The sequence below is a fragment of the Neomonachus schauinslandi genome, chromosome 4 (assembly GCF_002201575.2).
Source record: "Neomonachus schauinslandi chromosome 4, ASM220157v2, whole genome shotgun sequence".
NCBI lineage: Eukaryota > Metazoa > Chordata > Mammalia > Carnivora > Phocidae > Neomonachus > Neomonachus schauinslandi.
Genome location: NC_058406.1, coordinates 96304984 through 96319990, shown reverse-complemented (window position 1 = coordinate 96319990; position 15007 = coordinate 96304984). Strand labels below are relative to the sequence as shown.

Sequence of the window (15007 nt, the reverse complement as noted above, 5' to 3'; positions counted from 1 at the left end):
ATAATCTAAAAAAATTAATTATTGCTTTAAAGTGGACTGCATGCTTATATAATCCTAAAAACAAAATTAATGTCCAAGTGATGAAAACTATGTATCAAAGACATATCAAATGGGAAGGCTCAGCACCTTACAACCAGATGGCTAAAAACCAACTAACTCTCACATAATATTCTCCCCTAATCCCAACAAACACCTTTTATAACAGGTATTATTATTATTATTATTCCCATTTTATAGATGATGCAGCTGTAGCTCAGACACGATCACCCTAGAGTAAACCAGGGAGCCTGCACCCGATGCTGGCATTGGTCTCAAAACCACCTTCTTTGAGTACTGTATGCTTGAGTTAGTTAAATCATGTAGGCCTTGTGCTTGGGAACATGAGAAGGCTGGGAGTGCAGAGAACAGAATAATGTACTTAAAAATCAACTTCCAAAGTGTTTTATTTGGGGCAAGGAGGGATTTATCACATTCCATAGTATATGTTTTAAATACAAATACCTAAAATTTCTGTATTTTTTTAGGATTGATTTATTTATTTCAGAGAGAGAGGGAGAGAGGGATCATGTGCGTGCACACGCACGAGTTGGGGGGAGGGGCAGAGGGAGAGAATCTCAAGCAGACTCCCCACTCAGCAGAGAGCCAGATGCCAGGCTCCAGCCCATGACCCATAAGATCATGACCTGAGCCAAAACTGAGAGTCAGACGTTCAACTGACTGAGCCACCCAGGCGCCCCTAAAATTTCTGTATTTTTAATTGAACTTTTATGTACTATTGATATCCTCATATACCCACATGACACAAAAACGCACCCCCAGCTTGTTTGCTTTTTTTTTTTTTTCCCTCGGCTGAACAGCACGATGCTATCCCTTCCCTATGGCACTGGAACACAGATTATAAGATGCTTCTTAAATTGGTCGTGAATAAGGTGAAAAAGCAAGAGGAACCCTTCTTAAATGAACTCTGAGAATTCAGACACATATCCAGTCTCTGCCCTGCGCAACTTCTCACCAGCTCTGTCAATGTCACAAATTTGTCTGTCTCTGCTTCAGTTTTTTCCTGTGACCTGAACTGTCCATTCCCCCCCTCCCCCGCCATGTATGGTGACATTTCATGGAATAAGAGTTGAGAAACACGCTGTAGCCACAGACCACTGTAACAGAAGAGACAGTGCGTGGTAAATTAAAACCATGCACCCTAAGCTATCCAAGCAGTGGGTCCTCTCCCTTCCCTGAGGAGGCTGTGCGTGCCTGTCCTCCTTGTTTGGACCCACAGCGGGTGAATGTGAATAATGCCTCACTCACAAGTGAATAACGGAGGGCCACTGGCATGCAGAGCCCCGGGGAGGGCATGGCTCCCCATGGAAAGCAAACATCCATCACCCCACTTTCATGTGAAGCCTGGCACCTCCAGGAACTGACTGCCCTCGGCTCAGGCGGTGCCCCATCCTCCCACGCTCACTCCAGCCCCACCTCGTCCCCGGTGAGCTCCTGTTCACCCTCCACGGCCCTGCCTGATCTGCTGGAGCTGACCACGTTCTCCATTCTGCTCTCTCCCTATTTTTGCTTCAAAAATGATGTTCGGTGAACTACACGTTGACTTGTCTCTCGCGTAGAGTGCTGTGAGCTTCTTAAGGACATACTGGTGTCTAAGTGCTTATGTGACAGGACCGGCACTTAATGAAATATTTGCTGAATTCTTTATGTAACAAGAGTGAGTGTTATGGTTTATAGGCACCTTCACACACAACATCTCAATGTCACGACCTCGAGGATCAAGTTGTGAGCTTATGGATAGGCAGGGCAGGAACTGCCTTCCTCGTCACTCAGGAGCCACTGAGGGGTGTTCTCGCAACAGGAAGAACGAGGCAGATCTGGAATCAGAGGGGTTTCTGCCTTCCATATGACATGTAGAATCCTTTGGCTTTATCTTTAGCCTCTACATCAATGAGAAAGAAAACTATGGAGAAACACCCCCCTCCCCCCAACAAAACCATTGCAGTTTTCTGGCTAGAGAGGCAAAATCTGTGCCACTGAAACATACTTCCAAAAGCCTGAGTGACAGAAGCAGTGTGGCCCCTGAAAGCACTTTCACTGGCCCGCAGAGAGCCCCACTGGGAGTAGCAGGGAGGAGGAGGAACACTGCCGTGAACAGCCCACAGAGCATAGGGGTGGGGGCAGCAAGCCAGGCGGGGGCCATGGCAGGTCTCTGAGGGGCACCCAACCCCTCGCATGGCTGCCGTGTCTCTTCTAAAGGTGAACTTTTATGTACGAGCCCGGGGTACATCACTAGTCCCGGGGTACATCACTAGTCCCAACTCGGACCTTCCTGTGGGGGGGGAATGGACCCAATGGCACAGCCTACTTGATCACCAAGAAAAAGGAAGACAAAGGAAGCTTCCCCAGCAGTCCAGACAGGCCAGCCAAAATGGGCAGACAGCACTGGGCACGTGCTTACTGACAGAGCTCTTGCTCACCCCCAGTCCTGTTTTGGTGAAAACCAGGTCATAGGACAAGGGCCAGAGCCCGACCCAGACCCTCAGTGTGTATGTATTTCGAGGCTGCAGGACTGGAACAGCAACGGGGTCCCCCATGCACCTGCAGGACAATCCTCAAGGAATCCCCACAGGGCCAGCAGCAAGCCGGGTTCGGCTCCCTGAAAGATTCTCGGTGCTCCGGTAACCAGCCCAAACAAGCTGCAGCCCTCCACCGTCCTGTAGCCCCATAAACATGTTCACCGCTTTGTACAGGAAGATCTCACTTCAGGAGAAAATCAGGTAAGCAGAGGCCTCCAGTGACTCGGGAGCACTCGGACAGGGTATTTCAGGGATGGTTTCATGGTGATTAACTAACTTGCTTCGTTTCAATGTAGTTGTCACTGTGAATTACCACTTAATGGGTGAAGTGTGCAGGCTATAACAATCAGTGGTACCCGCATAAGGAAGCAAGACATTAAAAAAAATTAGCCCCTAAAGCAATTATTGCAGTGAATTTTTCACATAGTTTTAATACTCAGTCTTTTGACCCCAGGGTATGTCTTGGGGAAAATATATTAATCTCAAGAGAATAATCAGTCAATTTCAGTTCTTCAATATCGACGATGATATTAAAGATTCCAACCTTACTCTTTTTGGTTGCAAACATTAATTAAGCATGATAATTGTGTGCCTCCGTGATATTTGGTACTTTCTGAATGAGTCAGAGCTCGGGGAATAATCTGAATACAGCAGACAGCAATTTGCTACATAAATTCACCCCAATGGCTACTAGCTCATTTTAAAATAGTCAATACTTCTAGATTAGAGGGGTTCTTTTTTGCATTAATACCAAGTTAATCACATCTACATAACCTTTTATTCACCCTTCCCCAAACCCTCCATGAATAACTTCTGCAAGCCCTGACCTGAATGTAATAAGGTGCAGGGGGTGGGGGGTTTAAAATATGCATTTTTAAATACAATCTGCTTAAACTATAGGATTCTATGGGCTCTATCTTGATATTTATTTTCAGGGGTTTTATGTGAGGTCAACGGGCTTTATGCTTGCTTTTTTTTTTTTAACTCTCATTTTATACCAAATTATTTCAATAAAAACCATATCGTATCTATATACCACAAATCTATATATTAAGAATATTTACCAACTAATGGATAAGTTACCTGACAAGTTCCGGGACCAGTTTCAATGCCACCACTTTGTAGATTTGGAGGAGCAACCGAGAAACTACAGAGGTAATTAAAATTGAATTAATGCTGAGAAATTCATGAAGGGTTTGGTTGGGGACCGCATGCACCGAAACAAAGATGAGCTCAACTGGGGCGCAGAGACGAGCAGCCCTTAAAAAGGGGCTGGCTAAGGAGTGACTGCAATTCCCATCCCGCTCAGCATTGCTGGCCCCGGTGGCAGCTCCTTGATCCTCATTCTCGTTACTCTTCCCTCCGCCGTGGCTTCTCTGCTCACTGTCATTTTGGTAGCGGCAGCAGGAAACTTGGAAACCACCCATACCACCTGCTTCGAACCACTCCAGGACCCAAACACCACCCACACAGGGCTCCGGTGTCCAAGGCGGAAGGAGAGTGCGGGAATTCACACGGGACTCGCACACCCTGCGTGCTGGGCGTGAGGGTACACGAGCTGGATGCTTTATTTGTACCCTGAAATAAAATGAAATGACTTCAGGGAAAACATGAGATCTGCACTAAAAATGGAAAGCAGACGAGCGTCCTCTTGGGTCTGCCTGAATATATTCGGAGGAGAGACGTGGGTGGCCCTGTCACCGAGGGCAGCTGGTTGAAGAGCCTGATGCAGGCGAACCTCCGTGGAGCTCGGGGGCTGCTGCTTGTTGGACCTCATTCTCTCTGGCTACTTTTGGTTATATCAGTAAACCGCTAAGTTTCTTTGGGCTTGACAATTATTAAAGCTTAACTGAATCGTTACTACTTTGGTAGTACTTGTGTGTTTTTCGGGTTTTGGTTTTTTTTGGGGGGGTTGGGGTGGGGGGAACTGCTAGCCAGGATCCCCACGAGATGGATACAAATATCCTGAGAGTTGCATGATCACCTTGGGGAAGGCAAGCTATCTGCGGAGTGACAGATTCGCAGGTAAGCTGATTCCCTCTTTCCTTCTGCTTCGGTCACATGCCACAGGAATGTGTGGCCAGGCTCCACCATTTACTGTGTGACCTTGAGTAAGTCGCCAGCTACTCTGAGCCCCCACATTCTGGTATTTTTCATTTACGAGCCACAGTACAAACACTATGACTGTCTGCCCTTCCTCCTTAGAATTCACTGTCAGAGGCAAATCCAAGCAGGTGATGGGCAGCCCGGGGTAGGTATTTATTTCGCTCATGTGCCATTGTGCTATGGTCACTTGGGCCACCTTCGTTCCCACCAATCCACTCACCCATACTTGCACCCACTCTTCCCAGGCGGAGCCCAGCTCCTCCCCCTGTTCTGCGCGGAAGTGCTCTGAGCTGCCGAGGACGGCTGGCAACGACTGGGGAGGCACTGGGACCCTGGAGCCCGCTCCTCTTCACTGACAGCAGCAAAGCACCTAGCTCTTCTAAATACTGAGATACCATTAAACCTAAAGGCTTCTGTTAGTTCCAAAAAAAAATTTTTTTTTGAAAATCACTGGGGTAGTGGAAAGAATAGGAGCTCACTGAACCCAGACCAGCAACTTATTAAATGTGTGATTTCGGGCAAATTCTCTAAACTCTCTACATGCCAGTTGTTCCATCTATAGCTCAGGGCTACTGGCAGGGCTAACTAAGTGGCACATGGGGAAGGTCTCTGAGAGAGAGCCGCTCACACAAGAGCAAATGAAAAGGTAGTCACAGTTATCGGCCTCTTCACTGTCCTCTACCTACCATACCTTATGAAACTCATCTGCAGCCACAAGCTCTTGGTATGGAATGGTCTCATTGCAGCTGAGGATCCCACGGGGACTGTGGGCCTCTGTCTGTACTCCTCCATCCACAGAGTGGGCAGGCCATGGCCACCGTTGCAAAGCATTATGAACCCACTCAGGCCGGAAGCAGCCGGTGTAGCATCCGGGATGCTCCAAAGATAATTCATCCCAAATCATGACACCGGCATCCCTGTGGAACATCCCCTGGAGATCCCACAGAGCAGTGGTGCATTGATATCCCCAACTGTGCAGCTGGATGACCCCACCCCCACTCGCCATTCTGGACACATCTTGGAGCACCTGCTAGAGACGAGGATCATTGTCTGCACAGAGAATATCTGCCTTGAAATCCTCCCCTGAGGTAGATAACCGCCTGACCTCCCAATGGGATGGGAACCTGATGTGTGCCTCTCTACCAGGGGAGGAATGTAGCAGGCACCTATAAATCTATAATGGTAGACGTATAATCCAGATGGATAGCAGCATATACATCCAAGTCTTTGTGCATCTTGGGAATGAGAAAGGACGGGTGAGGAACAGGAGGAGGGAGAGGGGGTGGGGAAGAAAGAGTGAGCCACAAAGAGAAAACCAGGGAGACACAGGCAGAGAGAATGAGGCAAAAACGTGGGAGAAAGAGACAGAGAGAAAGGTAAGACAGAGGCAGCCAGTGAGACAGAGACACAGAGAAAGGGAGAGAGAAAGAAATAGGAGGCAGAAGAGAAAGGCAGAGAAACTCAGATGGGGAGAGGTGCAAAGAGAGAGACACAGGTGCCGAAAGACAAAATGATAGGGAGCGGGAGAAAGAAAGAGAGAAAAGAGAGAGCACGGGAGTGGAGAGGAGGGAGGGAGACAGACACACAGTCATGGTGTGATGACAAAAGCAGATGGCAAGAAGGACAGTGACTCACAGATGCGCCCCAGCCGTGGTCAGGGAGACATGACAGGCGGGTAAGGCGAGGCCATCTTAGCCCATCGTCTTTTTTTTCTCAGAGCTGCTTTTAACATCGCCAGCCCTTGCCGGGGAAGCTATTCCATCCCATCTCTCCTACATCTACCAACTCTTTCTCTGGGGAGCAGTAGCTCTCCGTGCTCCCTTGTGTCCATATTCAGCCTCCAGTTGAGCCCTGTGAAGGGTGAGCCCCCGGGGTGCCAGCACAGGAGGTGCGCTGGTGACCAGGGTGCCCCTTCCCGCTGTCCTGGAGCGTAGGGTCTGATGGCGCTCTCCCTCCTTAGCTGGCTATGAAGGCTTTCTCTAGAATCAGGCGAGCAGTAGTTGCTCAAGGAATATTTGCTAATAATGGTGTCCCTCTGGTGATATGTAAAAGGGCTCCCAATTACGGATTTCATTAGTATTAATTTAATTCAGTTCCACTGAAATGCACTGAGGTCTGCTGTGCTGAAGCACAGTGTTGCTATGGGATCCGATTTACCTTCCGGTACGAAGCACATGCTGTGGGATATTCGGCATAAACATTACTTAGCTCCCACGCTGGTATACGAGCATTCTCGTCGAGGCTGCGCTGTCCAGCGCTGGTCAGCTGGCCTTCTCTTCAGAAAGCCCATTCTCCAGAGGGAGCTCCTACAAGGACTTCAGTCATCACGGTCTCTTCAGCAATGCTCACTTTGCTTCTATCTGATTAAAATAGTGGCCTGCTGACTAGCAATGATGACTATTAAAAAAATGGGCTATCTCTGGTGAAATTAAAGACACCCAAGGTACATGAATTAGCTCAATATATTTTAGAGACATTCACTGCCCTTCCGTGAATTTGTGAGATAATCCAGGGTGCTCTGTATTCTTTATATAGGAGTGATGCCCTAGGCTAAAATCCCTCCTTGGTCCTGAGACAGTATGAATTCTGGAAGATTCTGCCTGCTTGAGGCTGGTGGGGAGGGGAAGTGTCAGTACCCTCCCTACGGAAAAGTGGGAGTTTTTCTGTAGTGACCTTTTGTGTAAACAGTATTCAGAACACCAATAAAACCACAGAGCTAGGATTTCTCAAGCCTGCAAGATATTTTATTCTGTGTTTCTCTGATAATAAGAATTGAGTTAATAAATGTTTTCACATGTGGCAGAATTTGGTCTGAGATCCACTTTCATTGTAATGTGGTAATGGATTTGTTGGGAGTGCAGACTTATGGCTCTCACCCACTGCAAAATCCTGTGGGGGCAATAAACAGAACAAGGGCCTTTTGGAGAAAAAACCCTGGGCATCATGTACGAAACAAACATAAGACAACTCTGAAAGGTGGAGAGAAGACCAGCAAGGACCCGGGGACCCAAGGAATGACCCGGTGGTGAGTCCCTGGGTTTCTCTTTGCCTCACATACCCGACACTGGGTGCTGGAGCAGGGAGCAACTCAGAAATGCCAAGAGGAATGACAAAAGAAGCCCCAACCAAGCCTGCCTTCTCCAGCCAAAGGCCCAGGAAAGGGGCAGCCCAGCAGGACAGGACATTTTTAGACAAGAACTGCTTTATTCCAGCCATTCACCACCACAAAACAAAACAAAAACAAAAACAAAAACAAAAGCTATGGCTCTAACCCCATTCACAGGAACAAAGGCTAAGTGGGGAACCTAAATATCTCCCCCTCCCTGGCTGGGCAGTCATAAGTCATCCCACTTCACTCCATTTGGATGTGTCGGAAAAAGACAAGCAGGGAGCCAGCACTTTCATTGCTGCCGCCTGCATTGAAGAGCTCTCCATACCATCACCATCACTACCACTATCACTGATGTCAGTGTGAGCACACGGGGAGACTGGATTTCCACCACCATGAGGTAGTAATGAGGCACCCCTCCCCTCTTTCTGTGTCAGAGCTGAGTCTGAGAAAGTCAGCTAATACGGAAGATTTAACTAAGACCCAGAACCTCTTAACATAATCCCTGAAACTTCAGGTTTCAAACAAAAATAATTCGTGATGTTAACAATCAGGAAATCTCAAAGTAGAATGAAAAAAAGACTGCTGAGATGATAGAGATGTTAGAACTATCTGAGAAAGATGTTAAAGCTGCCATAACAACCATGCTTCAATGAGCACCTGCAAACATGCTCGAAAGTGATGACAAAATAGACTCAGTGAAAATACAGAAAGTCTCACCAAATAAAGAGAATGTATTTTAAAAAGAACAAAATGAAAAATTTAGAACTAAAAAAAAAAATACAATGAATAGGTTCAAGAGCAGAATGAAAGGGACAGATGAAAGAATCAATAAACTTGGAAATAAAACAATAGAAAATATCCAATATGAAGACAAAAATAAACTAGACAGAAGAAAATGAGCAAAGCTATGGGGCTATAACAAAAGAACTGATATTTCTGTCTTGGAGTTCTAGAAAGAAAGGAGAAAGGGGGATAGGCTAAAAAAAGAGTACTTGAATAAATAATAGCTGAAAATTTCTCAATTTGTCAAGAGCCATAAACCTACAGATCCAAGCAGCTCAGTAAATCCCAAAGAAGATAAACTTGAAGAAATCCACACCAAGAAACATCATAATCTAATTTCTAAACACTAGCGATTAAAACACTAAAAAATCTTGGAAGTAGCAAGAAGGAAATGACACTTTCGCTATAGGAAAAAGACAATTCAAATAATAGCATATTTCTCATCAGAAACCATGGAGGCCAGAAGAAAGTGGCACAGGAGTTTTTAAATGCTGAAGGAAATGAACTGTCAACGAAGAATTTTATTACCAGTGAAAACAAGAAATGAAGGAGAAATCAAGATATTCTCAGATGAAGGAAAACTAAGAAAATGTGTCACCATCACAACTACCCTAAAACAGTGGCTAATAGAAGTTCTCTAAAAAAGAAAGAAAACATAAAAAAGGGATCTTGGAACATCAGTAAGGGAAAAAGAACACTGTAAGAAAAAGTTGGGGTAAATACAACAAACTTTGCTTCTCTTGAGTTTTCTAAATGATGTTTGATGGTTGAAGCAAACAGAACACTGTGTAATGTGATTCCAAGAGTATGTGGGACCATATTTAGGACAATTATATTATAAACAGAAGAGGGCAAAGGAATGTAAAGTGAGGTAGAATTTCTGTATGTCACTCAAACTGGAGATCTGACAATATCAGTAGACTGTGGTAAGTTATGTATATATAATGCAATGCCAAGAGCAATCACTAAAAAAGCTATACAAAGAGATACACTCAAAAAATACTGTAAGTCAAGGGGCGCCTGGGTGGCTCAGTCATTGAGCGTCTGCCTTCCGCTCAGGTCATGATCCCAGGGTCCTGGGACTGATCCCCGCGTCGGGCTCCCTGCTCAGCGGGAAGCCTGCTTCTCCCTCTCCCACTCCCTCTGCTTGTGTTCCCTCTCTCTCTGTGTCTCTGTCAAATAAATAAAATCTTGAAAAAAAAAAAACTATAAGTCGAAATAAAATACTAAAAAATGATCAAGTAACCTACAGAAAAATAGGAAAAATTAAAGAAAAGAACAGAGAATAGAAAACAACAAAAAATAATGAACTGGAAGACGTAAGTTCTAGCATATAAATATATCAAATGTAAATTATCTAAAAACACAAATAAAGACAGACATTGATGGTGTGGATTTAAAATTTTAACCCAACTCGGGCACCTGGGTGGCTCAGTCAGTTGAGCTTCTGCCTTTGGCTCAGGTCATGATCTCAGGATCCTGGGATCAAGTCCCACAGTGGGCTCTCTGCTCAGCGGGGAGTCTGCTTCTCCCTCTCAGTCTCCCTTTGTGCTCTCTCTCTCAAATAAATAAAATCTTAAAAAAAAAATTTTTGACCCAATTCTATGCTGTCTACAGGAAACTAACTTCACACATAATGATATAGGCAAGTTGAAAGTAAAAAGGGCAAAAATACATATCATGCTACCATTAACTGAAGAAAGCAGGAGTGGCTAGATTAGTGCTAAACCACATTTCAGAACATAGAAAATTACCAGGGACATAGAGGTATATTATAAGATGATTTTAAAAAAGTAAATCCACCAAGAAGACACAGCAATCACCAATATGTATAGACTAAACAACAGAGCTATAAAATATATGAAGAACAAAATGAAAAATTTAGAACTAAAAGAAAAATACAATGAGTAGGTTCAACAGCAGAATGAAAGGGACAGATGAAAGAATCAATAAACTTGGAACTGAAGACATAAACACCCCTCTCTCAACAATCTCTAGAATAACTAGGGAGAAAATCAGCAAGGATACAGAAGAAGTCAACAATACGATCAACCAACAGGATCTAAACAATATTTATAAAACACTCCACCCAACAGCAGTAGTTGGTTCAACTGTCAATGGAACATACACCGAGAGAGACCACATCCTGAGTCATAAAAGAAACCTCAACAAATCTAAAAGAATTGAAATCATACAGAGTGTCCTCTGACCATAATGAAATCAAACTAGAAAGCAAAAACAGAAAGCTAACAGGAAAATCTCTAAATACTAGATAATTAAACAAGAGACTTCTAAATAATCGCTGGGTCAAAGAGGAAGTCATAAGAAGAAATAAAATACACTGAGCTAAATGAAAATAAAAACAGAGCATATCAAAATTTGTGGGTCACAGCTAAAGCAGTTCTGAGAGGAAAATTTATAGCACTAAAATACTTACATTTGCAAAGAGGAAGACTCATTAAAAATACAGGCTATCAAGTCTATAACCTAAAAAAGAAAAAAAGAAAAAGAAACCCAAAGCAAGCAGAAGAAAGGAAATAATAAAGGTAAGAGCAGAAATCAATACAATTAAAAAAAGAAAAATAATAGGGCAAAAAAATCAATGAACAAAATGCTGGTTCTTTAAAAAGACACAAACCTGTATGACTGACAAGTAATTAAATCAGATAGAAGACACAAATTACCAATATCAGGACATAAGAGAGATTTCATTTCAGAATCTGCAGACATCAAAAGGATAAAAAGATAATACAGTGAGCGACTCTACACACATAAATCTTAGATGAAATGGACTAATTCCTTGAAAAGCACCAACTGCCACAACTCACAATTCAAAATCATTTAAATCACAACTCACAATCATTTAAATATCCCTATAACCTTTAAGAAAATTGACTTCATAATTTTAAAACTCCCCCAAAAGAAATCTAAAACAAAAAACAAAAAATCCCAGATGATTTTACTGGAGGGTTCTACCAAATATTTAAAGAACACCAATTTTACCCAATCACTTCCGGAAAACAGAAAAGCGTGGAATACTTCCCAGTTCAGTCTATGAAGCTAGTATCACCCTGATACCAAAACCAGACCAAAAAAAAGAACACGACAGATCAATACCCTTCATGTATACAGAAGCAAAAATCCTTAACAAAACATTAGCAAATAGAATTCAGCAATATATAAAGAAAAAAAAAAAGACAGTTTGCATTCACTTTTTCGAAGGACACGCTAAGTGAAATGCGGCTCTTCTGGAGTTTCTATCTTCCACTAACCAGTTTGGGAAGGCTCCCGCTCTTGCCGTTTGTAGCAAGAAGGAAAAAGAATGTGTTTTCCTAGGATGGTCTCCTTTAACTCTCAAATTGACTAGACAGCTAACTGAAGATGGGGCTGACCCTGAAACCAACCAGACAGGCAAGCGGGTCCACGAGGACCGGGAGGAACGCTCGCCCCGCGGTCAGAAAGGGCTGCCTCTGCCTCCCCTCCCTCCCCCCCCCCCACGGTGGCCTTACCTCGGACGCGATGGAGGTGAAGCTGCCGCTGAAGTGCACGTGCTTGCGGACCTCGCTGCCGTTGGCGGTCCGCAGCCAGTCCCCGAGCGCGCGATCGTCACCTGCTGACCGGTTGCCGAGGCTCTGATTGGGCAGGAGCCCCGCCAGGTCCCAGTGGTACGCGGGCGTGGCCCCCACCAGGGCGATGAGGATGGCCTCCGTGGCCACGTAGAGCTGAAGGAGCAAACACACAAACCCGTCTGTGTTGGAATCGCAATCAGCAGGCTTAAAGGCCTCACAAGATCGGTGTCCTGCTTTTCGGAAAACTAGGCACATCCAAGCAAAGGACAGAAACGTGAAAAGGAAGCTTCCTCCCGATCTACCACCGACAGAGCTGTCAGCGATCCCCCTTGTAAAGCACCCTAGGGCTTCTTCCAGGGGGATCTCCTTCTACATTTGAGATACCTCTGATGCTCGGGAAACTGCACACCGATGGTTCAACACTGGCGCAGGTGAGGGGGGGAATATTACTGGCTCTGATTTGGAAGACTGACATTCCAGCTATCTTCCCTCGACACTACACCCTCTGTTCAGAGAAGCAGGCATCAGGGCCCCAGAGTATCTTGGCCTTGGATTCACAAACCCTTTATGGCATAGTCAAATGTCTCAGAAAACGGCATATAAAGAGAGAGAATATATTTATATACATAGTAAAAGAATATAGAGTATATACACATAGAGTATATAATCATATAGACTATATACAATGTGTATATATGGAAAGAACAGAGTATAGAGAGTATATACACAGAAAAAATATATAGACAGAGTGTATATATATTGATAATATAGAGAATGAGCACCAGCAAAAATACTTTATTGAAACAGGTAATCATAATATGTACTTGAATAGGTACTATTTTAAAACATAGTACGCAACTTATAAGATGTAAAGAAATTCAAAATCCCAGTAAGAGATACTCACTTTATAACCCTTAGCCCTACTTAAATCACTGTTTAATCTAAACATAGTTGTTCTCCCAAGGAAAAAAAAATTCATTCTAGAAATATTTATTGAGCATATAAGCCATTTGTCTCTGATTGTTCTGGGCCTTATAGCTATTCACAATTGGGTTTATAAGCTGTTGAGCCCTATGCAGCCTTTTTATGCTATGAATTTCCATTTATATTAGTTCTCGTTGTTGGATGATTATTTCAAGCTTCAAATAAATTAGGAAAACACAGAATTCGTCTGTTCCAGCGAGATCTCCCTAAGTGAGACAATCTTATTTTAAGAAATTACCCCTATTAACTTAGAACCTGGTTATCTTGAAATACCTTTAAGCAGAACAAGTGTTCACAAAATACAAGGCTGTGATTTCTCCACAGCATACAGTAACACCCCCACTGGATGGATGCACTGACTGAGGCACAAAGAGGTGGAGACTTGCCAACAGCTTCAGCTCCATCCACCAGGGAACCCTGGAGCTTCTTCCACACCACTCTGTAGGGGCATATTCAGCTGTTAAGTGGATAAGCTAAACCGCCAAAGGCAGAGTGATTTATCACAAGCAGATGATGGAATTACCGTCAAGGAAAGAGAAAAGAAGTCATGACATTGTGTGTGTCATAGCAGAAAGCTAATGTAAAACCCAAGGTGTGATTTTTGCACTCTGGGAAAAGCTGCGAGGACGGAAGGCAGCCCCGATTTAGCCCCAATCTATTTTGAGGCGAGTGACAGTGGGCCTCTCGAGATGTACCAAGCCACCACCGGTCAGTCTGCGTGGGTGATTTATTGTGGAATGCAAAGGAAATCATGTTTCTAGATTTCTATTGCTTCCTGGCCCCTATTTGCATACTATTAAGGACGTTTTAGAACAAGAGGCAATCAGTTTATAAAAGTAAAAACCTTAATAATTACAAGAACAGAGAGATTACACATTTAGCAGCCGCTATAATTACCAAACCCGTTTGCGTCGTTTTAATAACTGCCCCTCCTTATTACAATCTGCTGGACTTAATTGATGGGTAAAGAAATGAAAAAATATGGGGCAAGGGAACTCTGGAGATGAGGCAGAACACATGTTCAAAACACAGCCTTCAATTGGGCAAAGCAAACTAGTTACATTTTCTCTCTAAATACGCTATTTTCTGCTTTGGGACCTACCATTCCCTTCACCTGGAAAGCACTTCACGAGGTTCAGCAGAGTCTTTGAACGTTTCCCATCCTCCCAGATGCAACTCAGGTACTACCTCCGCCCACCTCGCTTTCCTCTCCAACCCTCTGGAAGCCCTCTCCAGCTTCTGCCTACCCCCCAAAAGCTCCATGCTAGACCTTTGTTAGACACGTATCCCTTTCTTCACTCCATTATATTTATGTGTTTGCTCATCTTATTTTTCCTAGCAGAACATTCCATCTCTGAGGACAGGATCTTTGTGTGATCCAGCCCTGGGCTTCCACAGCAAACACCTCAGGGCCTCGATACGTGATAGCACACACTCAAGTGAATGAATGAATGAATAAATGACCAGGATGGAACGCTAGTAACAACAGCAACAGTTCTCTAAGGCTAATTAGGTGCCAGGAACTGTTCTAAGGGCTTTGCCGGAAATAGGTTCACACATCATATTTCTTATTCTAGGTAAGAGAGGAAATGCTCAAAGGGTCCTCTAATCTGAGGTGTGTTTTCTCATGGAAACCACCATTCTCAGCAATAGCTATGATGTGCAGAAAGTTCAGAAACTACATGCACCCTGATGTTCATAGCAGCATCATCTACCTTGGCCAAACTGTGGAAGTAGCCCAAGTGTCCACTGACAGATGAATGGATAAAGAAGATGTGGTATGTACACACACACACACACACACACACACACACCACACTGGAATATTACTCAGCCATAAAAAAGAATGAAATCTGGCCATTTGCAGTAACACAGAT

At 44.1% G+C, this 15007-nt stretch overlaps 1 protein-coding gene across 1 annotated transcript in view; it reads right to left on the bottom strand.

Annotated features, from left to right (window-relative positions):
* SLC22A15 (solute carrier family 22 member 15) overlaps positions 1–12621 on the bottom strand; it is a 58900-nt gene extending 46279 nt beyond the window's left edge. The window contains exons 1-2 of the mRNA XM_021690279.1: positions 12531–12621; positions 12087–12391 (exon numbers count right to left, since the gene is read on the bottom strand). Coding sequence (XP_021545954.1) covers positions 12087–12391; positions 12531–12621 — 396 coding nt within the window. The remainder of the gene's footprint in view (positions 1–12086; positions 12392–12530) is intronic.
* Positions 12622–15007: the final 2386 nt, after the last annotated feature.